The 27,929-nt window shown below is 37.5% G+C and overlaps 1 protein-coding gene across 1 annotated transcript; it reads left to right on the top strand.

The window, feature by feature from the left end:
- The first annotated feature begins 449 nt into the window (after window positions 1-449).
- On the top strand, window positions 450-27,929 carry LOC131996727 (uncharacterized protein K02A2.6-like). Its single transcript, XM_059366554.1, has 7 exons — window positions 450-1,338; window positions 1,387-1,580; window positions 1,803-2,117; window positions 2,379-2,666; window positions 2,862-3,482; window positions 4,360-4,421; window positions 27,815-27,929. The coding sequence occupies exons 1-7, from the start codon at window positions 450-452 to the stop codon at window positions 27,927-27,929; spliced, it is 2,484 nt and encodes an 827-aa protein (XP_059222537.1).

The raw sequence follows: 27,929 nt of genomic DNA on the forward strand, positions 1-27,929 counted from the left end.
GAGGTCTCATCTGTGTGTTGGAATTGTAGGCATACAGGTCATAGATACCAAGAATGTTTAGCTGATCGCAGTGTTTTTTGTTATGGTTGTGGTACTCCACAAGTATATAAACCCAATTGTAGGAAATGTAATGACAATCCAAAAAACTTCCAGAGCTCTGCACTGAGAAGTGCACCCAGACCGAAAACTTGTCAACAATCCTCACAGACCATGTAAAAATATTTTCTCGTTCAAATTTTCCTTCGGATACTCAACCTGAGGAAACCCATAATACTGAATATTCAAATAAAAATTATGATACCCAGGATAATACTGTGATTCAAAGTACTTGCCCTACTACTACAGGACCTCGGCCAATAATACCTTTTCATGTGAGGTTAAAGAATTATCTCAAGGTCAGAGACAGGATATTCAATGAAGAGCCTAGGGTTGCCAGGTCAAGCAAAAGGATGAGAAAATTTTGGAAAATTGTCAAGAATTTAAAAAGGGACTTTAGTGTTTCAGTACTTGAGAGGCCAGGCGATGTTCGTCCTTATGCTGAGGTGCGTTTGTTAGATAGAAATGTGATAGGTCTTTTAGACACTGGTGCCTCCGTGACGTGTCTTGGTGCTCAAGCCGCTATAGATTTTCTAGGATCTCAGATTCCTTATAAGAAATTAAACACCACTGTCAATACGGCAGATGGTAAACCTCAAAGGATTGCGGGTGTTTTTACGACTGAAGTGGTTTTTAGAAATAAAAGTGAGCCCATTACTATTTATGTGGTTCCTAATTTGTCACAGGATTTGATACTTGGCATTGATTTTTGGAGGAAATATAACCTTCTTCCTCAGTCTCTTTTAAATGGAATTTCCAGTTTATCGTTCTCAGTAGGCGATGCCCAAAATTTAGACCAGAAATATCTCTCGGTGGATCAGAAGTTTCAGCTGCAATGTGCTATTGATTTATTTCCTTCGTTCGCGAAAGAGGGCCTAGGGAAAACGAATGTCATTTGCCATACTATTAATACGGGTGGTGCAACCCCGATAAAACAAAGGCATTTCCCTGTCTCTCCGGCGATTGAGAAGCTAATCTACGAAGAGCTTGATCGCATGTTGGCTATGGGTGTAATAGAGGAGTCCACTAGTCCTTGGTCTTCTCCGATTGTTTTGCATAGAAAACCAGGCAAGAATCGCTTATGCTTGGACAGTAGAAAACTTAATGCTGTTACAGAGGGGGATGCTTATCCACTTCCACATATCGATGGTATCTTGAGTCGTTTGCCTAAAGCTGAATTTATATCCAGCCTTGATTTGAAGGATGCATTCTGGCAGATACCGCTAGATGAATCGTCGAAAGGTAAGACTGCATTCACGGTTCCTGGGAGACCCCTTTATCATTTTAAAGTTATGCCATTTGGCTTATGTAATGCCCCGCAAACCATGTGCAGGCTTATGGATAGGGTGATACCGGCATCTCTCAGAGCTGAGGTTTTGGTCTACCTGGACGATCTTCTAGTGGTATCTCCCACATTTGATCGGCATCTAGAGGTACTCAAGGAAGTGGCTAAGTGTCTTCGTAATGCTGGACTTACAATAAACGTAGGAAAAAGCAAATTTTGTATGACAGAAGTCCGATATTTAGGCCATGTAGTTGGGGACGGGACCATTCGTACCGATCCAGGAAAAATTTCGGCCATTACTGAATTCCCGGCACCGAGATCGGTTAAACAAGTCCGACGATTTCTAGGTATGTCAGGGTGGTACAGAAAGTTCATCAGGAATTACGCTGCTATTTCTAGTCCCTTAACTGATTTGTTAAAGACTAATCGAAAATTCGTATGGACCGAGGAGGCCCAAAAATCCTTTGAAGATTTGAAATCCATTCTTAGCTCAGCCCCTGTTTTGCACAGTCCTGATTTTTCACAGCCGTTTTTTATACACTGTGATGCCAGCAAAACAGGAATAGGAGGAGTCTTGGTGCAAAAGAATGCGGAGGGCGATGAGTTTCCTGTGGCGTTTATGTCTAAGAAACTTAACCAAGCCCAACGTAACTATAGTGTCACTGAACAAGAATGCTTGGCAGCAATGCTTTGCATTAAAAAGTTTCGAGCTTATGTCGAGGGACATGAGTTCACGGTGATTACTGATCACGCCTCTCTTAAATGGCTCATGTCCCAAACTGACTTAAGCACGCGGCTAGCTAGATGGGCCTTGAAGCTTCAAGGATACCGGTTTAAAATTGAGCATAGAAAAGGGTCGCAGAATATAGTTCCTGATGCGCTTTCGCGTACGAATACCGATGACTTGTCCGAAATATGCGGTCTGTCCGAGATATGAAATGAACGCGGGGTTTTTGTTGATTTAAAATCTGAACATTTTTCCTCTGACGACTACAAGGACTTATTGAGAAGGGTTGAAGATAATATCGATTCCACTCCCGACTTGAAGATTATCGATGGTTATTTATACAGACGAACGGAACACGCCGTTGGAGAACAGCTTGCTGATGACATGATTTGGAAGCTATGGATTCCTAAAAGTATGGTTCCAGAGGTATTGCAGAAACATCATGATGACCCCTTGTCTTCGCATTGTGGGATTAATAAAACATTGGAAAGAATTCGCAGATACTATTTCTGGCCTAACTTAGTTTGGGATGTTAAGAATTATGTTAACTCGTGTGAAGTTTGTAAGAGTACAAAGCACCCTAATGTTGTTATGAGACCACCCATGGGTGACACTGGTTCATCCCATAGATTCTTTCAGCGCTTATATGTTGATTTCATAGGACCTTACCCTCGATCCAGTTCAGGGAATATTGGAATTTTTATTGTCCTTGATCATTTTTCAAAATTTTGTTTTCTCCGCCCGGTTAAAAAGTTTACAGCTGATGCTGTTATTAAGTATATGGAAGAAGATTTGTTTCACACATTTGGTGTACCAGAGAGCGTTATCTCGGATAATGGAACGCAGTTCAAAGCAAAGAAATTTAATGATCTTTTGAATTTTTATAAGATTTCTCATATTTATACCGCAGTTCATTCGCCACAGGCTAATGCCTCTGAACGGGTGAACCGATCCGTCATTTCTGCTATTAAGGCATATGTAAAACCCGATCAAAAAAATTGGGATGAAAAACTAAGCCACATTGCGTGTGCTTTGCGTTCGACAGTACATACTGCCATTGGGACTTCCCCTTATTTTATGGTTTTTGGTCAAAATATGGTGACTAATGGTTCTATTTACCAACTGCTAAGAAAACTGAATGCTTTAGAGGATAGGGCGATACAATTTAATAGATCGGACACCTTTGATGTTGTTAGATCTAAAGCTGCTAATGTGATGAGAGTGCAACATGATCGTAATGAAAGACAATACAACCTACGTTCGCGTGAAGTGTCATATAATGTTGGTCAAGAGGTGTACAGGCGAAATTTTAGCCAAAGCAGTTTTGAAAAAGGATACAATGCTAAACTTGCGCCTACGTTTATTAAATGCAGGGTTCGTCGTAGAATTGGTACTTGTTATTATGAACTTGAAGATCTTCAAGGCAAGTTGGTTGGTACATATCATGCAAAAGATATGAGGCAATAGATTACATCTCCATGCGGTATCAGACTTAATCTCCAATTTGTCCATTAAGCCTGATTTTGGCGGGGGGTATTTGTAGTGGCGCATGTCGATGTACCCAATATGAATATATTTCTTGGAATTGGCCCGCCTGATAATAGATATGGACATTCCTGTTTTTTTTCCAACCCCAACGCGAGTTAACATACAATGTGGATGCTAGAGTATTTTTGTTGTTGTGATTGCTTGTCTCATGTTGCTCCCTTATTGGAACATGTTTGGAGCTTTGCCTATGCTGTTTTTCTTCTTCTTCTTCCTTGTAGCACTGTTACAGTTGGATTCACTTACATTGACCGCTGTTGATGATTCAAAGCTTAGTGTGATCATGTGTTATAATCACTTAGCTAACAGAGACGCATCATAGGCGGTAGCCTAGGGGAAGCGTTACAGCCTACGAACCGGTGAGCGTGAGTTCGAATACCGGCAGCAGTGTTTCTTTATACATTTATATTTTTTATTTATTTATTTTTTTTTTTTTTGTTTGTTTCATTTCATTTGTTTTCTTTTTTTTTGATCATTTGATCACATCAAAGTTCAAATGAGTTGTTTAATTTTTTTTCCTTTTGGTTTTCTTTTTTTTTTGACAACTATTGGATAAGGTGGAAAATGGTTTTGGTTGTTAACATCCACACATATAAGTCCGACCAAATCATAGGTTTAGAGCACTTTGTCTCCATATTGAAAAGTTGCTATAATTTCCCCTTAGCCATAGTGGTGAATGTTAACTTCTTTTCTATGTTCTTTGTAGCTTTTCTTTCGCATTGGAGTTCCCATACACTCACAAATGGATTATTATTGTATTTGTGGCATGTATGTAAAAGAAGACATTTTTGGTTTTGAGAATTTTAATTTGTGGTAGTAATTCAGCAATTTGCCCCATTGTTTAGGTCAAGGCTACAAAAGGTGGTAGCAGACTGATTTGAGATCCATTTTGCTCCAACCTTGCAACCGTGTGCACCCAAAAGTTTAAGTTTTTGTGTCGTAAAGGACTTGAGATTCTTTAAAAGTGTAAAAGCGTTATCCTTGCTTTAGTAAAAAAGGGATTAAATTTTTTTTTGTTGGTGGCAGTTCTCCTCAATTTTTATTTTCTTATTGTCCTGCAGAATCGATGTTTATTTATAAAATCGCGGGTAAATAATTGTTGCAAGTGTTGGTTTCCTGCATTTTCTTTTTGCTGAGGGTTTTATCCCCAAAGCTGGAGTGTTGGTCCCCTGTGATCATTTAACTCCTGGATTAATACATTTGGTAAGGTTGCATTTTTTCTAAACAATTTCTCAATTTCTTTTGAGAACTCATTGTTCTGTGGGCCTTGTTTCTCTGATTCTAGGATTCCCCCTTTCCCTGTGCTCATATGGATTTCTCTGTTTCTGCTGTGCAGATTTGGCTGCCTGAGAGAGTCTAACAAAAGTCTTTTCATTTTTTTTTGATCAGTGGATTCTGGTGTTTTAAATGGATCGTTTGTCTTGGTTTCAAGTACAAGAAAAAAAAAGAGCCGTCGGGATTGGTGCAACTCATTTAGTTTTTGTTTTTCGGGAATCGAAACAAACGCGTTTTGGTTGAAAAATCACTCTCGAAAAGGAAAAAAAACTCTTGCGTGCTAATTCTTAGGTTTTGTAACTTGCTAAAAAAAAAGACCTTAAAAAAATAATTATTTTTCCGTATTTTTGCCCATGTAATTTGCCTCAAGTGTTATATAGTTTAATTTTTGCTCATTTGTAAGGCAGAGATGGAGAACCGAATCGGAAGTGAAACAAAAAGTTAATGCCTAGTTGAGAGTTTTTTTTTGGTAAAAGTAGTTTGGCAATCCAATGTTTTAGAAAAAGGCGAATATAAAAAAAACCGATAGAGTGAATCGTATCAAATGTTAAAGACTATATTGAAAAAAAGTGATTTTTTGTGTATGCCGCGTATTTTGTTAAAAACTTGCAATTGGCTGGAGTTTGCTGGTTTGTTTTAATAACCCCTCACCCCTCGAAAGGCCTTTCAACGTGGGAGCTCCAACAAAAACCAAGTAAGTGCAAACTGTTATACTACCACTGAGCAAAGCCAAACAGATTTATTTTTTTTCGGAGAGTGAGAGAGATGCCGTTACCTCTCTCAGGTAATTTTTGTCAAATTAAATAATTTTTTTCTTTTAAATTAATTTAAAAATGTTTTAAATCTTCCCCCATAATTTTTAAATTGGAATTTTTGCAAGTTGGCAACTTTCAGATGATCTGTTTGTGTTTGTTCAGTTAAATATCCTGCATATACATATATATCTGATTCTGTGCTGGTGGATATGTCAATGCTAAAGTGTTAACATGCTATTGGAACCTCTGTTAACTATGTTGATTCGCTGTTAACAAGACTCTCAGAAAATGTTCTTGGGTCTGAAAAGCACTGCTTCGATTGAAATAGCTTTGATATATTTTTTTTGGCAATATTTTTTATATGAATGTACGTTTTGTGCCTTTTGATCATTGACATATCTAGCCCAGTATGCCTATAAAATATTGTTTTTACATTTGATACCATTTTTATTGAAATTTGGCTGCATATTAGTCAAAACTTCGCGATTTAAAATTAGTTTTTCGTTTTATACAACCGAGTGGGTTGTGTTGATGTATGTGTGATTAGAGGAAAAAAATGAAGTAAGGGAAAAAAGGGGTCAATGCACTCACAGCTGTTTTACTTTAACAGAAGTACAAATGGAAATACACTCACACAGCTACATATCCTTTTTTCATAATGAGCCTTTTAAATGAAGTTTGTTTCACAGCCGATTTAGTTTTTTTTTCTGCCGTGCTGTGAATTCAAATAAACTCGCCTATTGATTCTTATTTGATATATTATATAAATATTTTTTTTTCATGCCGTGTTTTTTTTTTTTTACCCTTCTTGTTAAGTTTTGAGATTTAATTTAAATGATTAGTTTTTTTTTAGAGTTATGAAAATAATTTTAGTAAATTAAAGGATCAATTTAGATATACAGAAAAATTGGTTGTTAGCCTTGACTTTAATATTTCTTTTATTATATTCTTTTTTTTTTTTGTCTGTTTTTAAAGTATGATGTGATTCATCTCTATAGTGAGCGACCGGATTTGATAATGAACTTTTTCTTAATAAATTTAATGAATTTGTTAAATATGGAGTAAGCCCAAACCTTTGAGTTTGATTTGTAGGGTCGGTAAAGGAAGGTAGGGTAAATATTGTGGGTTTACCAACCAAGAAGCGATTTCTTCGGATGCTTTTGGTAAACAGGAAGGGAGGGCATGCTGTGCAGCTTACACCTTAGCACAGCCGATCGAATGATGTCGGAAATAGATCCTCTGGTGTTGTGACCCCCTTATACTTTGTGTATTTGTCTATTCTATCTGACTTTCTTTTGTTTTGGTTTTGCTATCATTCGTGCACGCATTAACATTAAAGCTGGTAGTTGGTAAAATTAAACGATGAACATTGGCAAGATCCCCCCCATCCGACGAGCAATAAGGCCGGTGAAATATGCGTGCCATGCCGTTTTGTTTCATCTATAGACATTTATGTGGAGTTTTGCTCAGACTAGACCCTTGCACACTACACTGGATATTCAAAATTTTATTATTTTATTAAAAACTAGTTGACCCGGGACCGCTCCGCTGTGCCTTCTTTTACTTTATATGGCACAAAATTTTCCTTGCAATATTTATTTTCGACAATTAAAGAGCTTTTAGTGAAATACCATGCTACGAAAATAGTATATCGCTTGACTAACAGTTTAATAATATAAATACTTTTATCTGGATCCCATACGACCTTTATTGGTCTACGAATTCAAGTTTGTTAGGTGTCATCCATTCTTAAAATACTTTATTTCAACCCGATATTCTCATGATATCTGATTTATGGTAGTTTTCGGGGGTGAGCAGGTCCCCCAGACAGCACTGAAAAATATCAGCATCGTGCTCTTCTTTCCAATACCATTTATTTAAACCCCATATTGCAATTGGTTTAGGGGAGTTTTCACGATGAGGCGTCCCCCAAACACCTGGCCACAAAATAGGTTATTAAATTCGTTTTCTAATCTCAAATACCTTTCATTTGAGCCACATATTGGCATGGTCGAAAAATTTTTACAGGTGATGCCCGTGATGCCTTCAATACGTGGTCGTACATTTGGATAAAAAATGCGCATTCTACTCCCAAATACCTTTATTTGAGCCCCATTTTGCGATGGTCAGTAAAAAATTGCTGCTTGTCTGGTCCCGAAAGTGGGTATCAATTCTTGCTCTACCCCCCAATACCTTTCATATATTCTGCACATTGACATGGTCGGTAAATATGCCCGAATAAGGGGTATTTTGGGGATTGGGTTGGTCCCCCAAACACTAAGCCCGGAAAATATATCAGCAACGTGTTCTATTCTCATATATCTATATATAATTTATTTGAACACCATTTTGCCATTGGTCTCAAAATTGGATATCAAATTCGTTTTCTAATCTCAATTAAACTCCTTATTGCCCTAAAATCTATAAATATTTAGTTCCACTCCCTTTTAAGATCAAAATTGTCTTGGTGATCAAATTCGATCTATTTGGGGGTTGTTATGGTGGTGGGACGTCCCCTAGACAGTTGATCCCTAATGTTGATATCAGATAGTGGTCTACTCCCAAATTTCCATAGTCGGCAAACATGACCGGCTTGGGGGGTGTTTTGGGGGATGGGCGGCCACTCAGTGAGTTGGCCTTGAAAATATAAATCGGATTCGTGTTCCATTCTAAATACCCTCTTATTTGAGCCTCATATTCCAACAGTCAGCAAATACTTACTATTTGGGTGTTGTTTGTGGGGGTGGGGTGGCCGCATAGACACTTTCCTGAATATTGATATCAGATTCGTGCTTTACTCCCAAAGACCTTTCATTTGAGCCCCATATGGGTATGGTCGTAAATATTTTCCCTTTGGTGGATGTTTAGGGGAGACGCGGCCCCAATCACTTAGTCCCATATTTGGATATCAGATTCTAATTCTACACTCAAATACCTTTTATTTAAGCCCTATATTCCCATGGTCAGTAATTAAGTTCTGTTTGGGGGAAGTTTTGGGAAAGGGTGGACCCCCAGAATCGTGGTCCTACATTTGGATATCAGATTCGAATTCTACTCGCAAATATCTTTCATTTGAGTCCCATATTGCCATGGTGGGTAAATATGTCCGACTTAGGGGTGTTTTGGGGTTGAGTGGTGTTGTGGTTGTGCGGTGGCTCCAAAGACATTTTTCCCGAATATTGATATCAAATTCGTGCTTTACTCCCAAAGACCTTTCATTTGAGCCCCATATGGCTATGGTCGTAAATTTTTCCCCTTTGGGGGATGTTTCTGGTGAGAGGCGGCCCCCCAAACACTTGGTCCCATATTTGGATATCAGATTCGTATTCTGCATTCAAATACCTTTTATTTAAAACCCATATTCCCATGGTCAGTAAATAAGTACAGTGTGGGGGGTGTTTTGGGGAAGGGGTGGACCCCCGGAAACGTGGCCCAAATCTGGATATCAGATTCGTAATCTACTCGCAAATACCTTTCATTTGAGTCTCATATTGCCATGGTCGGTAAATATGTCCGATTTAGGGGTGTTTTGGGGCTTGGGTGGTCCCCCTAGCACTTGGTCCGACAATTTGATATCAGATACGTTTTCTCATCGTAAATACCTTTCATTTGAGTCCCATATTGTCGTGATTGGTCTAAATATATGTTTGGTAGGTTCTAGAGTGGGGCGGCCCCCTAGGTACCCCCTCCGAAATTGGGATACCAAATTTTTATTTTTAGGGTACTATATGGGAGCACACAAAATTTCGCTTAAATCGCACCACCCATCTCCGAGATCTAGCGTTTCTGAAAATTAGGGTAAGGGGAGAGTCCGCCCCCCCTTCAGATATCAAAAAATTGTATACCCTATTTTCACCACGGGATCATAATGCACCATCTGAGAAAGTTTCAAGAAATTCGTTTCAGCCGTTTCTGAGTCCATAAGGAACACACAAACATACAAACAAACCTACAAACAAACACAAAATGAATTTTATATATAAGATTTCGATTAAACTTAGAGCAATAATATCACAACATTCGTTTAGAGTTTCGGGCGAGATATTATCGCTGCCAGCACTTTTATTAACTTTCAAATCCATTGTAATAAATTTTATTTTCTATAACTCAAACAGGTTCATACTAACATGAGACAAGATGTTAAAAAAATAAAGTTTCGTTTGACATTACGTGTTACTGATTTTTCAACGGATTAATAGACGAAATGAAATAATTATTTGCAGAATTTGCCGCAACTTCCTTAATCCCTATCCGTTTTCCTGTTGAATCTTTGAGGTTGACGGTATTGACCTTCGTTCTACCAAGGGTTCTGGTAATAAAATTTCATGTCTTCTTCGTACCATTTTCTGTCTTTTACAATCTATCTTTTTAATATATAGTTCTACAATAATTGCTTGGAAATCGAATTTTTCTGCTTATTCTTTTAAGACTCTCATTAATATTATCAATCTTTCTGAATTTGCGCCTTAATTTCAATAGTTTTTCTTTTCCCAGAATCAAATTCAAGGTGTAAGCTTAAATCGATCTAATTTTCTTCACGTTCTATTAGTAGTTGACTGATTTTTTGCATTATTTACGCATTGAGAGAATGGGATGAAACGGGTAAAGTATGACTTAAGATGCTCTTCTTTTTAGAAAAATCACAGAATAGTCTAGTATGCTCAAGAATTTGTGAAAATTTGCTTGGACTCTTAATCATGCAGAAAAGAAAATTATGATCAGAGATATTACATTTGCCGGAATCAATTAGGAGTTTATTAGATTTATTACTAACTTTTTATACCCTCCACCATAAGATGGGGGGTATACTAATTTCGTGTTTGTAACTACTAGAAATGTTCGTCTGAGACCCCATAAAGTATATATATTCTTGATCGTCGCGACATTTTATGTCGATCTAGCCATGTCCGTCCGTCTGTCCGTCCGTCAGTCCGTCCGTCCGTCTGCCCGTCCGTCCGTCCGTCCGTCTGTCTGTCGAAAGCACGCTAACTTCCGAAGGAGTAAAGCTAGCCACTTGAAATTTTGCACAAATACTTCTTATTAGTGCAGGTCGGTTGGTATTGTAAATGGGCCAGATCGGTCCATGTTATGATATAGCTGTCATATAGATGTTATGATATAGCTGCCTCTAGAGTGCGCAATTCTTATCCGATTGGAATGAAATTTTGCACGACGTGTTTTGTTATGATATCCAACAACTGTGCCAAGTTTGGTTCAAATCGGCCCATAACCTGATATAGCTGCCATATCAACCGATCTTGGGTCTTGACTTCTTGAGCCTCTAGAGTTCAAATTGTTATCCGATTCGAATGAAATTTTGCACGACGTGTTTTGTTATGACATTCAACAACTGTGCCAAGTATGGTTCAAATCGGTTCATAACCTGATATAGCTGCCATATTAACCGATCTTGGGTCTTAACTTCTTGAGCTTCTAGAGTGCGCAATTCATATCCGATTGGAATGAAATTTTCCACGACGTGTTTTTTATGACATGCAACAACTGTGCCAGTTATGGTTCAAATCGGTCCATAACCTGATATAGCTGCCATATTAACCGATCTTGGGTCTTGACTTCTTGAGCCTCTAGAGTGCGCAATTCATATCCGATTGGAATGAAATTTTCCACGACGTGTTTTTTATGACATGCAACAACTGTGCCAGGTATGGTTCAAATCGGTCCATAACCTGATATAACTGCCATATAAACCGATCTGGGATCTTGACTTCTTGAGCCTCTAGAGGTCGCAATTATTATCCGATTTGCCTGAAATTATGTACTACGGATCCTCTTATGACCATCAACATACGTGTTTATTATGGTCTAAATTGGTCTATAGCCCGATACAGCTCCCATATAAATCGATCTCTCTAATAGAATTGGCTGACATTTTACACAGGTCTCCAACATGTAATAATATAAATAATAATAGCAGAGCAAATCTTCTCTTATACCCTTTTTGGCCTAAGAAGAGATGCCGGGAGAAGAACTCGGCAAATGCGATCCATGGTGGAGGGTATGCAAGATTCGGCCCGGCCGAACTTAGCACACTTTTACTTGTTTTTTGTTTGTTTCTCTTTCGAGACGAGCTCAATGATCGGAGATGCAAATGGAAAAGGAAAGCCAAAGATAGCAACACACACCAACCACTATGGGACGCGTTTCGCCTTTGGTTAGAAGACTTTTCAACCATATTAGGTGTGATGGCTTCGATGGTAGTGCGTTGGTATGTTGTATTTGAATCGTATTTAATTGCGAAAACGCATCTATGACACAATTACCACATTAACCAAGCTCGATAACCCTGCTTATTAGCTGTACTGTTTTCCAATGCATTTATTTTTGTGTAATGGCAGACATTCTGTCTGTGGGAAATTACACTTCTTCCGTACCACACATGATTTTGATCATCTGCTGGAAGTTGTATTGATGGCTTCGAACGCTAAGACAACAGCAATAGCTCACGCTGTTGCTCCGTTTGCCCAGGTTCGAATCCTGGCCGGGCTCTGCCGAACCCCCCATTTTTAAAGCTTTTTGCCTGTTAGGGCAAGATCATTACATTTTACAATTTTTGTTTGTTTATCTTTCGAGACGAGCTCAATGATCGGAGATGCAAATGGAAAAGGAAAGCTAAAGATAGCAACACACACCAACCACTATTATTAACAAGTAAGAGCGTGCTAAGTTCGGCCCGGCCGAATCTTATATACCCTCCACCATGGTCACATCTGTCGAGTTCTTTGCGCAGTATCTGTTTTTCGGCAAACAAAATAAGGAATAAGGAAGGAGGAGCAGCAATATCAAGTTATAGTCCGATTCGGGGCTCAAGAAGCGAAATCGGGAGATCGGTTTATATGGGAGCTGTATCAAGCTATAGATCGACTCTGACCATATTGCACACGTATGTTGAAGGGCATGAGAGGAGCCGTTGTTTAAAATTTGTGTTAAATCGGATGAGAATTGCGCTCTGTAGAGGCTCAAGAAGTCAAGACCCATGATCGGTTTATATGGCAGCTATATCAGGTTATGAACCGATTAGGACCATACTACTCACAGTTGTTGAAAGTGATATCAAAACACTATGTGCAAAATTCAGTCAAATTGGACGGGAATTTCGCCCTCTAGAGGCTCAAGAAGTCAAGACCCAATATCGGTTTATATGGCAGCTATAACAAAACATGGACCGATTTGGCCCATTTACAATCCCAATCGACCTACACTAATAAAAAGTATATGTGCAAAATTTCAAGAGGCTAGCTCTTCTCCTTCAAAAGTTAGCGTGCTTTCGACAGACGGACGGACATGACTAGTTCGACTTAAGATGTTACGACGATCGAGAATATACATATTTTATGAGGTCTTAGACGCATATTTCGAGGTGTTTCAAACAGAATGAAGAAACCCCCATCCTATGGTGGATGGTATAAAAATGTGATATATGCAAGCAATACTTTCTGTTCGCATTATTAAATTGTGAACAGTTCCATCATCCTTACAGCAATGTGTTTGTTTCTAAATAGATTAAATTTATCAATTGACGAAATACTTCTAGAATTAATGCTTAAAATGTCAAAAAAATGTAATTTGATTCATATTGGTTTTAATAAATTAAAAAAAAAAAAATTTGTACTATTGATTTATTTATAATCATTTGAAGAAAAAACAATTATAATAAACAAAATGTATTTAACTGCTAATTCCATTTGAAGACAAATAGCCAGCAGCATCATCATTTTCTCCTCATTCGGAACTCTTAATAGACTTTGATCTTCTTTCCCAGTATTTGCTTGTAGTTGCCTCAGATAGAATTTGATCTACATCATCCATACTTTTTATAATTCGCTGCCGAGTTATTTCTGACTTCTTGCAAAAAGACATTGCCATCTCTTACACACACAAACTTGTGTCTTTACTTAAAAAACCTTTTTGGTGTCTTCACTAACTTTAAATTTTGACTTTATGCTCATACATTTTTGTTTTTCTTTCTTTGACGTAAATTTTACAACAATTGTTTTCGCCTCATTGTTGTTTTTATACTCTCCACCATAGGATGGGGGCATACTAATTTCGTCATTCTGTTTATAACTCCTCGAAATATCCGTCTAAGACCCCATAAGTATATATTGGGTTGCCCAAAAAGTAATTGCGGATTTTTTAAAAGAAAGTAAATGCATTTTTAATAAAACTTAGAATGAACTTCAATCAAATATACATACTTTTTTTACACTTTTTTTCTAAAGCAAACTAAAAGTAACAGCTGATAACTGACAGAAGAAAGAATGCAATTACAGAGTCACAAGCTGTGAAAAAATTTGTCAACGCCGACTATATGAAAAATCCGCAATTACTTTTTGGGCAACCCAATGTATTCTTGATCGTCATGACGTTTTAAGTCGAACTAGCCATGTCCGTCCGTCTGTTCGTCCGTCCGTCTGCCTGTCGAAAGCACGCTAACTTTCGAAGAAGTAAAGCTAGCCATTTGAAATTTTGCACAAATACTTATTAGCGTAGGTCAGTTGGGATTGTAAATGGGCTATATCAGTCCACATTTTCATATAGCTGTCATATAAACCGATCTGGGATCTTGACTTCATGAGCCGCTAGAGCACAATTCTTATCCGATTTGGCTGAAATTTAGCATGAGATGTTTTATTATGACTTCCAACAACTGAGTGATGCTGATGCTGAGTATGGTAGAAATCGGTCCATAACCTGATATAGCTGTCATATTAAGCTATCTGGGGTCTTGACTTCCTGAGCGTCTAGAGTGCGCAATTCCTTTCCGATTTGGCTGAAATTTTACACGACATGTTTTGTTATGACTTCCAACAACTGTGTTAACAATAGTTCAAATCGGTCCATAACTTGATATAGCTGCCATATAAATCGATCTTGTGTCTTGACTTCTTGAGCCCCTAGAGGACGCAATAATTATCCGATTTGGGTGAAATTTTGCATGAGGTGTTTTGTTATGGCATTCAAAAACTTTGTTAAGAATAGTTTAAATCGGTCAATAACCTGATATAGCTGCCATATAAACCGATCTGGGGTCTTGACTTCTTGAGCCTCTACAGGGAGCAATTATTATCCGATTTTGTTGAAATTTTGCATAAGGTATTTCGTTATGACAATCAAAAACTGTGCTAAGAATAGTTCAAATCGGTCCGTAACCTGATATAGCTGCTTTGTAAACCGATCTGGGATCTTGACTTCTTGAGCCTCTAAAAAGCGCAAGAATTATCCGATTTGGCTGAAATTTTGTACAACTGCTTCTCCCATGACCTTTAACATACGCGTCGAATATGGCATGAATCGGTTTGTGGCCTAATACAGCTCCCCTATAACCCAACACCCTATTTTAATTCTTTAGCCTCTTAATTGCGCAATTCTTACTAGATTTGGCTGAAATTTTATACAATGATTTCTACTATGGTCTCCAATATTCAATATTTTTATACCCTCCACCATAAGATGGGGGGTATACTAATTTCGTCATTCTGATTGTAACTACTCGAAATATTCGTCTGAGACCCCATAAAGTATATATATTCTTGATCGTCGTGAAATTTTATGTCGATCTAGCCATGTCCGTCCGTCTGTCCGTCCGTCCGTCTGTCTGTCGAAAGCACGCTAACTTCCGAAGGAGTAAAACTAGCCGCTTGAAATTTTGCACAAATACTTCTTATTAGTGTAGGTCGGTTTGTATTGTAAATGGGCCATATCGATCCATGTTTTGATATAGCTGCCATATAAACCGATCTTGGGGCTTGATTTCTTGAGCCTCTAGAGTGCGCAATTCTTATCCGATTGGGATGAAATATTGCACGACGTGTTTTGTTATGATATCCAACTACTGTGCCAAGTATGTTTGAAATCGGTGTATAACCTGATATAGTTGCCATATAAACCGATCTTGGGTCTTGAATTCTTCAGCCTGTAGAGGGCGCAATTCTTATCCAATTGGAATAAAATTTTGCACGACGTGTTTTGATATGATATCCAACAACTGTGCCAAGTATGGTTAAAATCGGTTCATAACCTGATATAGCTGTCATATAAACAGATCTGGGGACTTGACTTCTTGAGCTTCTAGAGGGCTCAATTTCTATCCGATTTGGCTGAAATTTCGCAAGACGTATTTTATTTTTTCTTTCAACGACTATGTCAAATAAAGTACAAGTCGGTTCATAACCTGATATAGCTGCCATATAAACCGATCTGGGATCTTGACTTCTTGAGCCTGTAGAGGTCGCAATTATTATCCGATTTGTCTGAAATTTTGTACGACGGATTCTCTCATGACCATTAACATACGTGTTTATTATGGTCTGAATCGGTCTATAGCCCGATACAGCTCCCATATAAATCGATCTCTCTATTTTACTTCTTGAGCCCACAAAGGGCGCAATTCTTATTCGAATTGGCTGACATTTTACACAGGTCTCCAACATATAATTTAATTGTGGTCCAAACCGGACCATATCTTGATATCGCTCTAATAGCAGAGCAAATCTTTTCTTATATCCTTTTTTTTTTGCCTAAGAAGAGATGCCGGGAAAAGAACTCGACAAATGCGATCCATGGTGGAGGGTATATAAGATTCGGCCCGGCCGAACTTAGCACGCTTTTTCTTGTTTAATCCTTTGTTTGCCTAATAAGAGATACCGTGGAAAGAGCTGGACAAATGCGATCCATGGTGGAGGGTATATAAGATTCAGCTCGACCGAACTTAGCACGCTTGTGCTTGTTGCCTAAAAAATATGCTTCTTCTACATCATTCTTCTACAGTTCTACCCCAGTATCTTCTGATAATTTAATTACAGCATCTGTTGCAATGATGTCATCATTCACTTTTGAACCATAAATGGTAAAATAATTTTTTACTCGCTGGCCGTTTAAACATTTTATCGACGATTTAAGTAATTGCACCTACAATTTCAGTTTGTTGTTTTCTTTGTGTACTTCATTTTTATACCCTCCACCATAGGATGGGGAGTATACTAATTTCGTCATTCTGTTTGTAACTACTCGAGAGACCCCATAAAGTATTTATATTCTTGATCGTTGCGACATTTTATGTCGTCCGTCGGTCCGTCCGTCTGTCTGTCGAAAGCACGCTAACTTCCGAAGGAGTAAAGCAAGCCGCTTGAAATTTTGCACAAATACTTTTTATTTGTGTAGGTCGGTTGGTATTGTAAATGGGCCATATCGGTCCATTACCTGATATAGCTGCCATATAAACCGATCTTGGGTCTTGACTTCTTGAGCTTTTAGAAGGCGCAATTCTTATCCGATTTGGCTGTAGTTTTGCACGTGGTGGTTTGGTATTACTTCTAACATTTGTGCGAAGAAATGTACAAATCGGTTTATAACGTGGTATTGGTGCCATATAAACCGATCTTGGATCTTAACTTATTGAGCCGCTAGAGGGCGCAATTAAATTTTGCATGAGGTGTTTTGATATGACTTCCAAAAACTGCGATGAGTATGGTGCAAATAGGTATATAATCTGATATAGCTGCCATATAAACTGATCTGGGTTCTTGACTTCTTGAGCCTCTAGAGACCGCAATTCTCATCCGATTTGGCACAAATTTTGTACAGCGGCTTCTCCCATGGCCTTCAACATACGTGTGCAATATGGTCTGAATCGGTACATAACCTGATACAGCTCCCATATAAACCGATCTTCCGATTTTCCTTCTTGAGCCCCTAATTGGACTATAACTTGATATAGCTCCTTCTCCTCCGTCCTTATTCATTATTTTTTGTTTGCCTATAAAGAGATACTGCATAAAGAACTCGACAGATGCGAACCATGGTGGAGGGTATATAAGATTTGGCCCAGCCGAACTTAGCACGCTTTTACTTTTTAAGTCTTCTAGTGTACATTTTTGAATAGAATTGTATGAGCTCTCCAGTTAACTAACAAGGACAGTCTATATGCTAATAAGTAAACAAATATTCATTATCCCATATCAAAATGTGAAGATTGTTGGGACCTCCTACGTGATGTCATTACTTTGCGATGTCTTTTGTAATGAGTTGCCAAGATTGACTAGTTTCGGTTAAAGAAATCTTTATTTGTCATAAGTTTGTAGTTGTTTTCGTCATGATGGGCCTACACGGATACGATATGTATTTATTTTTGATAATGTTGTCATTTTTATACCCTCCACCATAAGATGGGGGGTATACTAATTTCGTCATTCTGTTTGTAACTACTCGAAATATTCGTCCGAGACCCCATAAAGTATATATATTCTTAATCGTCGCGACATTTTATGTCGATCTAGCCATGTCCGTCCGTCCGTCTGTCTGTCGAAAGCTCGCTAACTTCCGAAGGAGTAAAGCTAGCCGCTTGAAATTTTGCACAAATACTTCTTATTAGTGTAGGTCGGTTGGTATTGTAAATGGGCCATATCGGTTCATGTTTTGATATAGCTGCCATATAAACTGATCTTGGGTCTTGACTTCTTGAGCCTATAGAGTGCGCAATTCTTATCCGATTGGAATGAAATTTTGTACGACGTGTTTTGTTATGATATCCAACAACTGTGCCAAGTATGGTTCAAATCGGTACATAACCTGATATAGCTGCCATATAAACCGATCTTGGGTCTTGACTTCTTGAGCCTCTAGAGGGCGCAATTCTTATCCGATTAGAATGGAATTTCGCACGACGTGTTTTGTTATGATATCCAACAACTGTGCCAAGTATGGTTTAAATCGGTCTATAACCTGATATAGCTGTCATATAAACCGATCTTGGGTCTTGAATTCTTGAGCCTCTAAAGGGCACAATTCTTATCCGATTTGAATGAATTTTTGCACGAAGTATTTCGTTATGATATCCAACAACTGTTCCAAGTATGGTTGAAATCAGTCCATAACCTGATATAGCTGTCATATAAACAGATCTGGGGATTTGACTTCTTGAGCTTCTAGAGGGCGCAATTCCTATCCGATTTGGCTAAAATTTTGCATGACGTATTTTATTTTTACTTTCAACAACTGTGTCTAATAAGGTTAAATCGGTTCATAACCTGATATAGCTGCCATATAAACCGATCTGGGATCTTGACTTCTTGACCCCTAGAGGTCGCAATTATTATCCGATATGCCTGAAATTTTGTACGATGGATCCTCTCATGACCATCAACAAACGTGTTTATTATGGTCTGAATCGGTCTATAGCCCGATACAGATCCCAAATAAATCGTTCCCTCTATTTTACTTCGTGAGCCCCAATGGGCGCAATTCTTATACGAATTGGCTGAAATTTTACACAGGTCTCCAACATATAATTTAATTGTGGTCCGAACCGGACCATATCTTGATATCGTTTTAATAGCAGAGAAACTCTTTTCTTATATCCTTTTTTGCCTAAGAAGAGATGCCGGGAAAAGAACTGGACAAATGCGATCCATGGTGGAGGGTATATAAGATTCGGCCCGGCCGAACTTAGCACGCTTTTACTTGTTTCTGATGTTACTTTGCCAACCGATATCTGAGAAATATGTTTTACTTTGTCTTTAGACGAAATCGGAAGAAAAAAGAAAATATTATTGAATTATTATTATATCATGACCACCACCATTATTGAAGTCATAATCAACGTGAATGTATGTGTGGGTTTGAATGAAAGTGAGTATGTTTGTGTTAATATTTGTGTACATAAGAACCTCATCCATTGGAATATTTGAGATGAAGTAAATATTGATTGAATTCAATAACAGTTTGTTGTTATTGAACCGAAGCTTGACAAAAGTAGAACTCAATAGTATCGCCATTTATTAAAAACACAAACACTCACACACTCAAGCGCTAGGATATGCACACAATGTTCGTTTAAATTTTATAATAATAAAATCATCACGGTAAACTTATCTCTGAGAAACATATACTTGCCATTACTTAGAGATTTACACATAAACTCTCGTTCACACAAACACACACACGCATATACATACACCAGCAGACTAACATCCTTGGCAGATTACTTGAGCAAGGAAAATATTAATCAATCAAAAGTTAATTTCTGCTAGATTTAAAACGAACGATGCTGATGAATATGTTGAGGTTTTTCCTAATACCAGATAAACGAAAAGATTAACACAAACTCGCAAACACCCATTCGCTAACAAATTGAGCTAAGGAAATGCTTTGAATGCTTTCGACTCTTCGTCAAGCAATGAGCTAACTTTTTTGACTTAAAACAAGCAAAATCGTGCTAAGTTCGGCCGGGCCGAATCTTACATACCCTTCACCATGGATCGCATTTGACAAGTTCTTTGAATGCATTTTTTAATATATACACGAGCAACGTCACGTTAGTGGCCGATATGGACCGTACTTGTCAAGGCTATAAGAAGTCATGGAAAAACCACCTCCCTACACCATGGATCGCATTTGTAAAGTTCTTTGAATTACTTTTTGAAATACATATGAACTATATAAAATTATTGGCCGACAACTATTAGGTTGCCCAAAAAGTAATTGCGGATTTTTTAAAAGAAAGTAAATGCATTTTTAATAAAACTTAGAATTAACATTAATCAAATATACTTTTTTTACACTTTTTTTCTAAAGCAAGCTAAAAGTAACAGCTGATAACTGACAGAAGAAAGAATGCAATTACAGAGTCACAAGCTGTGAAAAAATTTGTCAACGCCGACTATATGAAAAATCCGCAATTACTATTTGGGCAACCCAATATATAAAATTATTGACACTACTTGTCATGCTGTACTAGTCTTGGATAATTATCACCTCGAATCAGGCAAATTGAATAATAGTTGCGCCCTCAAGAGGCTCAGAAAGACAATTTGGGAGATCGGTTTATATGGCAGCTACATCTGGTTATTAACCGATTTAGATCATACTAAGCACAGTTGTTGGAAACATACCTAAACGACATATGCAAAATTTCAACCAAATTGAATACATTTGCGCCCTTTAGAGGCTCATGATGTCTAATCGGGAGATCGCAAAATTTCAGCCAAATAGGATAAGAATTGCGCTGCACCCTCTTTTCAACCTAACCTCTAAATCATGCAAAATTTCAGCCAAATCGGATAAGGACTGCGCTCTCTAGAAGCTCAAAAAGTCAAGATCCAAGATCGTTTTATATGACAGCTATATCAAAATATGGACCGATTTGGCCCATTTACAATCTCAAACCACCTACAGTAATAAAAGTATTTGTGCAAAATTTTGGGCGCCTAAATTCACTCCTTCAAAAGTTAGCGTGCTTTCGACAGACAGACTTAAAATGTCATGGATATATATACTTTATGGGGTCTTAGACCGAGATTGCGATGCGTTACAAACGGGATGACGAAATAAGTATACTCCCACCCTATGGTGGAGGGTATAAAAAGTCTGGAGCACATTTTTCTTATTTAAAAACTATTGAAGTTCTGCAGTATCAGCACCATCATTGAAGGATGCACAGTCAAATGTTTTAAATTGTGCAAATTATTTTCATTGAACATCAGCCACATCCATTGTTCAATTTAGTACATCACTGTGGGGTCATGGGAATACTATATATTTGGAACTGTTAAATAACAACAACAATTTCGCGATAGTTCGTTCTTTTTGAAAAATGGGGAGTGTGGCCCACATTTTTTCAAAATCGAAAATAGTCAAAATTCTACTGTTACTGTGAAATTAGTAAAGAAACCTTAATCGGTGATGATATTTGGTCAGAGCTGAATTTTGTACTGCTTGCCAACACACTATTTATAAGCCGATCCTAATCTTTTGATGCAATTTTCTCTTTTGGGGTCATTTTAATTTGCTTTCAAACTTGTTTTATGATTTCAACGGGTTATTGTTTGTGTCGGTCAAATGGGTTTAAATTACTTTTATTTTTTTTCGCAAACGAATTGAAACGTAAAGCAACTACAAATGTTGAATATTTCAAAAAATCAATTTTGACCAATTTTTACGACGAGCTATATGCGTTCTGCCTAAATGATGCTGCGAATTTCTCCTGTGAAATTTATTAAAATCGATTGAAAATTGTTTTTGATAGAAAAAATGTCCGGTAAATATTGCATCCAACTATTGTCGTATATGGCTACAATATGCTACATGTCTTTATAAGTCCTCAAGTTTTCCTAATTTATTGGAGATTAAATAAGAATGGTAGAACTATAAATCAGAAATGCGAAGAAATTTTCACGTCATTGCAGTTGTGAACTTTTTTCTTTCTTATTGCACTAATTTTTACACGGTAGATGAAATAAATAAATAATTGATGTGACATTACCTAGTGACAACCATAAGTGTAATATAAAGCTGGCTCTCATAGACAAAAGTCTGCCGACTAATTTATTTTTACACATTTTCTTACTTAAGGTGGGTATTAAGATCTTTTCATTGTAAAAGGATTTTTTGGAAGAAAATAAAGAATTCAAAAAGTAAATTTGGTAGAACTTATAAATATCTACTACAATCAACGGTGCTTGCTATTGACTGATAGATTTCGATCCTAACACACTACGAACTCCGTATCAATTGCCTTAATTACTATATTGTGGAATTCCAAGGAAAATGCGAAATGGTTTCATTTGAAATAATTATTTTAAAATGTAAATTAGTTTGGGTGATTCGGCCTTTGAATAAAATGGCATTAGCCCATTAAATATGAATGGGTAAAAAATAACCACGAAAAATTCCAGCTCGAGCTAGGAAAAATGTATTCTAATGAAATTTGGATTGGAGTAAAGTGAACGACTAAAACTGGTAGAAGGTCATGTTTTGGGAAAAATTAGCTTGTCGAATTTTTTACATCCAAATATATCCACTCTTAGGAGATTTCTGGAAATATTTTTAGTGTTTTGTTGCATTTGATGTTTCTATATTAAACAAGTAAAAGCGTGCTAAGTTCGGCCGGGCCGAATCTTATATACCCTCCACCATGGATCGCATTTGTCGAGTTCTTTTCCCGGCATCTCTTCTTAGGCAAAACAGGATATAAGAAAAGATTTGCTCTGCTATTAGAGCGATATCGAGATATGCTCCGGTTTGGACCACAATTAAATTATATGTTGGAGACCTGTGTAAAATGTCAGCCAATTCGAATAAGAATTGCGCTCTTTGTGAGCTCAAAAAGAGAGATCGATTTATATGGGAGCTGTATCGGACTATGGACCGATTCAGATCATAATAAACACGTATGTTGATGGTCATGAAAGAATCCGTCGTACAAAATTTCAGGCAAATCGGATAATAATTGCGACCTCTAGAGGCTCAAGAAGTCAAGATCCCAGATCGGTTTATATGGCAGCTATATCAGGTTATGAACCGACTTGTATTTTATTTGACATAGTGGTTGAAAGTACCAATAAAAAACGTCTTGCGAAATTTCAGCCAAATCAGATAGGAATTGCGCCCTCTAGAAGCTCAAGAAGTCAAGTCCCCAGATCTGTTTATATGACAGCTATATAAGGTTATAGACCGATTTCAACCATACTTGGCACAGTTGTTGGATATCATAACAAAATACTACGTGTCAAAATTCATTCAAATCGGATAGGAATTGCGCCCTCTAGAGGCTCAAGAAGTCAAGACCCAAGATCGGTTTATATGACAGCTATATAAGGTTATGGACCGATTTGAACCATACTTGGCACAGTTGTTGGATATCGTAACAAAACACGTCGTTCAAAATTTCATTCCAATCGGATAAGAATTGCGCACTCTAGACGCTCAAGCAGTCAAAACCCCAGATCGGTTTATATGGCAGCTATATCAGGTTATGAACCGATTTGAACCATACTTGGCACAGTTGTTGAATATAATAACGAAACACGTCGTGCAAAATTTCATGCCAATCGGATAAGAAATGCGCACTCTAAAGGCTCAAGAAGTCAAGACCCAAGATCGGTTTATATGGCAGCTATATCAAAACATGGACCGATATGGCCCATTTACAATACCAACCGACCTACACTAATAAGAAGTATTTGTGCAAAATTTCAAGCGGCTAGCTTTACTCCTTCGGAAGTTAGCGTGCTTTCGGCAGACAGACGGACGGACGGACGGACAGACGGACGGACATGGCTAGATCGACATAAAATTTCACGACGATTAAGAATATATATACTTTATGGGGTCTAAGACGAATATTTCGAGTAGTTACAATCAGAATGACGAAATTAGTATACCCCCCATCTTATGGTGGAGGGTATAAAAACAAATTTATGGCGATAAGCCAACAGGTGCTATTTTATGTCAATGTAGTTAGATCCACCTTTCTTCGCTGAATGGTTATAAAATATTAAAAAATTTTTTTTTTGGTTCTTAATATATTTTGGCCCAGGAAATAAAAAGAAGATTTTTTGTTTTCATAAAAAATAGTTTTTAAAAAATTTTTAAAAAAGTCAATATAATTGCTCTAAATAATGAATATATAAAAAATTTCATCCAAATTGGACAAAGGAATCGAGGGTCAAGCGTGATGGGTGAAATTTGTCTTAAAAAATATTCATTGTTTTCATTTGAAAAGACATTATTGAAGTTTATCAAAATCTTTCTTTTAGAAAAATAATTTCGAAGATGTCCGGACCTGAGCAGCAATTTTGCCTAAGGTTTGTGATTTTTCATTTTGTTTTCATTTCTATTTGGGACAGAAAAGCATAATAAAAAACTTTAAATATGTTTAAGCAAAATTCAGTGTCGCAAAATGAATTGAGCAGGCACAAACAGTTTTATTGAAATTTTGGCTTTATAAAATAATATAAAGGTAGGATGTTTTAAGAATTTGTTTGCTGTTTTTGTATATAGGCAGTGGCCTACACCACATGCGACGTGCCTTTCGTTTGGTTAATTTGTTTGCGCTTTCTCAATCTCTTTCGGAATCTCAAATCTTATAGAGATTCCGTTGCAGGATATTTTCCGGCTTTAGACCATTTTTAAATGCTTTCTATTCAAAGAAGAGTATAGCAAAAAACATTTAAAAGTCAGCAAGTGCTTGTACAGGGCGCAATTCTAATCCGATTTGGCTGAAATTTTACATATGTCGTTTTGGCACAGCTTCCAGAAACTGTGCCAAGTATGATTGAAATCGGTTGATAACCTAATATATAGCTGCCATATAAACCGATCTCCCAATTTGAAATTTTGGAGGTGGTATCATTCAATGACTTCTAACGGCCATGACAAGTACGGTCCATATATGTCAATAACTTGATGTAGCTCATATATATATATATATATATATATATATATATATATATATATATATATATATATATATATATATATATATATATATTGAAAAAGTCATTCAAAGAACTTGTCAAATGCGATCCATGGTGGAGGGTATATAAGATTCGGCCCGACCGAACTTAGCACGCTTTGACTTGTTCTTCATTTATAAATTAATATGACGTCATGTTTATGTATATGTATATTCTTTTAAATTTTAAAATAGATTGTGCACATTGAAAAGGATGGCTAGTTCAATTGGATGTTGCAACATTATTCACACTCAAATTTATACCAGTAATAAGTTCATCTCAGGTGATAATCTAAACTCTATCAGAGTTTATATTTTAAGCCTTCCATTTTCGCACAACTCCGATATGATTTTGTATTATGATTAGCTTTATTCGTTATGCCATTAATAAAGCAAAAAAATACTTATGGGAGTTGTTGTTTTCGCACATTTAAACACCTATTTTGGGATGGATATTTCCTTATCGCGTAAGTATAACCAATCAATGTATGTGGCTTAGGTATTCTTGTTATGTTTTCTTCTACCTGGGTGCTATTTGTTTGTTGCTGTAATGATATTTATCATTGGACATACCAGCATTTTCGTACCTAAGGCGAAACTTTAAATATGTCACTTTCTTTCCATCTGCACTCGACCGAGCTGCTCAACATACTGACTGACTGACCTTTGCTCAATCAAAATAAGGAAAAATGTTGTGTATGAGAATGTGTCTATATCAATGACGCACACACAATTGTAATAAGTTGCAAACCCATGGGCTTGCTAAAATTATTTTCCTGTGTACGTACACAGTAATGTACAATAATGGGAGTATTTTTACCACTACACAATCTCAAATATTCACACTTTCTTTCTAGCATGAGAGACACAAGAGAACAATTTTTGTTCCGGTAAACGAATAATTGTTTGCGACTATCGAAACACTTATACCATTAAAGGGTTTTTGGTTTTATAACAAAAGAAATGTAATTTATCGTAGGCGACGCTGGTAAAGGGTTTAGGTTAGGTGTAAATAGCACTCTACCATCATACTCACTTAGGCGTTTTGTCACCACAGGAACAGGAGAAGTTCCTACCGTTGAATCATCCAGAACGCTTTAAAAAGCCCAACAACTTGAGAATGTTCACAACAGCTAAATCAGACAAATTCTCAAAGAAATGAGAACCTAAAGTGGAACTCCTTCCGATTGCCGTTGCAGGACACACACACAGTGGATGTTTTATAGCCTCTTTTTCTTCGATGTCCTCACAGCTTCGGGAAAAGTCGTTACTGGTAACCTTCATTCTGTGACCTGTCATGACAGACACTATGACTGAGACGTCTGTTCTAGCCAGCGACAGCAAAACGGCTGACCTCTTCAAGTCTAGATCAAGCCGAATAATGTTGGAATGCTCACAAACCCCCCATTGTGATCATCTATCATTTGTTGGACTTCGGGCCTGATTTTGAAGGGCCGTGCACCAGACCACAACATAGTATAGCATTATAGGTCTGGCAACTGCAGTATATACGCAGTGTATGACACGCGATCTTAAACCCAAACTATTGCCAATGACTTTCTGCAGGTGTATAGGGCAAGAGTTGCCTTTCTTGCCATTTTCAAAACACCCTGGTATTTTTCGTTTTCAGTAAATGGAACATTATCTCTCCAAAGAAGACAAGTGCCACTGTAGGTAAAGATGTTATTACACGATAAGACTTGGCATATGCAATTTCAAAAATAGCAACTCTGGAAGTTTTACAAGTGGATCATGGAATAGATGTGCACGTTTTTGGATTAAATCGAATTTAATATCTTCGAAAATTGGTGTAGACACATCTCTATAAAAAAGGACAATGCGTATGAGAATACCTACCAATTTGAGCGCGCTCTATTCGTATTTGACGCACATAAGACAAATCGTAGAGCTTCCTGAAGTATAACATAACAGCAATAGCCACGTCATCAGGATATGCGACCACTTTTACACCATTTTCTTCCAGGGGCAATAATATATTGTTAATAGCTATGTGCCAAAGTAGAGAAGACAGTACACCTGCTTGAGGTGTTACTCTGCTGACCCATCTTTTTAGATTCACAGATCCCAAGCCTGCGTTAATACATACATCTTTTAGTAAGTAAGTTATTAATAAACTTTCTTACCGTAGTGTTGGTGCCTAAAAACTTCAGCTCCTTCATGACTGATTCGGTTTTATATTATTGAAAGCACATTCTGTGTCAAGAAATGCTACCTTAAACTGAGCATTCCTTGAAAGCGGGGGAACTCTCTATGTGGGCGACTAGGTCGTGAAGGGCTGTTTCAGTGGACTTGCCCTTACTATATGCATGCTGTTGCCGAGACATGCGATGCCCAGGGATCTCAGCCCTAACCTATGTTTCTATCACCTTCTCCAGAGTATTCAGCATAAAAACTAATGGGACGAAAATCACTCGTCTTCGTGTGGTAAAGTTTTCCTGCTTTTGGAATGAAAATAATATTTGTGTGCCTCCATCCCACAGGTATGTACGACACGCTGATACAAGAAGAGTATATCTTTCGGACACAACTTGTTATTCAACCGGTGATACATCATCAGGGCCTGGTGACAAAATTTGCATTATAACCTCCGACAAATGCATACCAGTGATAAACTTTTCTACCGCCACTTTGTCCGTTGGAGAGTTTCCTATGAAATGTGTATCAACGAGTAGTTCTAGTGTTTCCTCACTAGTCATTATCCATACATTCTCTGACTTATGAATATATCCCACCGTAATAGGTCTCCAGGTTAGGATCTTCTTTAGCGTAGAGGTCTCAGATGTATCCTCCACGGAGCTGCAGACTTCCGCACAGGATTTCTTTTGAGCTTTTCTCAACTTACCCTTGTAACTTCGTAGCTCAGCCTACCCGTCCCAATCATGCGATGTCCTTGTGGCTTTGGCCCTGATGAAGAGTCTTCTGCAGACCTTCCTTAGACCAACCAGTTCTGGTGGTGGCAATTTGCTATTTTGA

The sequence above is a fragment of the Stomoxys calcitrans genome, chromosome 1 (genome assembly GCF_963082655.1).
Source record: "Stomoxys calcitrans chromosome 1, idStoCalc2.1, whole genome shotgun sequence".
In the NCBI taxonomy this organism is placed as follows: Eukaryota; Metazoa; Arthropoda; class Insecta; order Diptera; family Muscidae; genus Stomoxys; species Stomoxys calcitrans.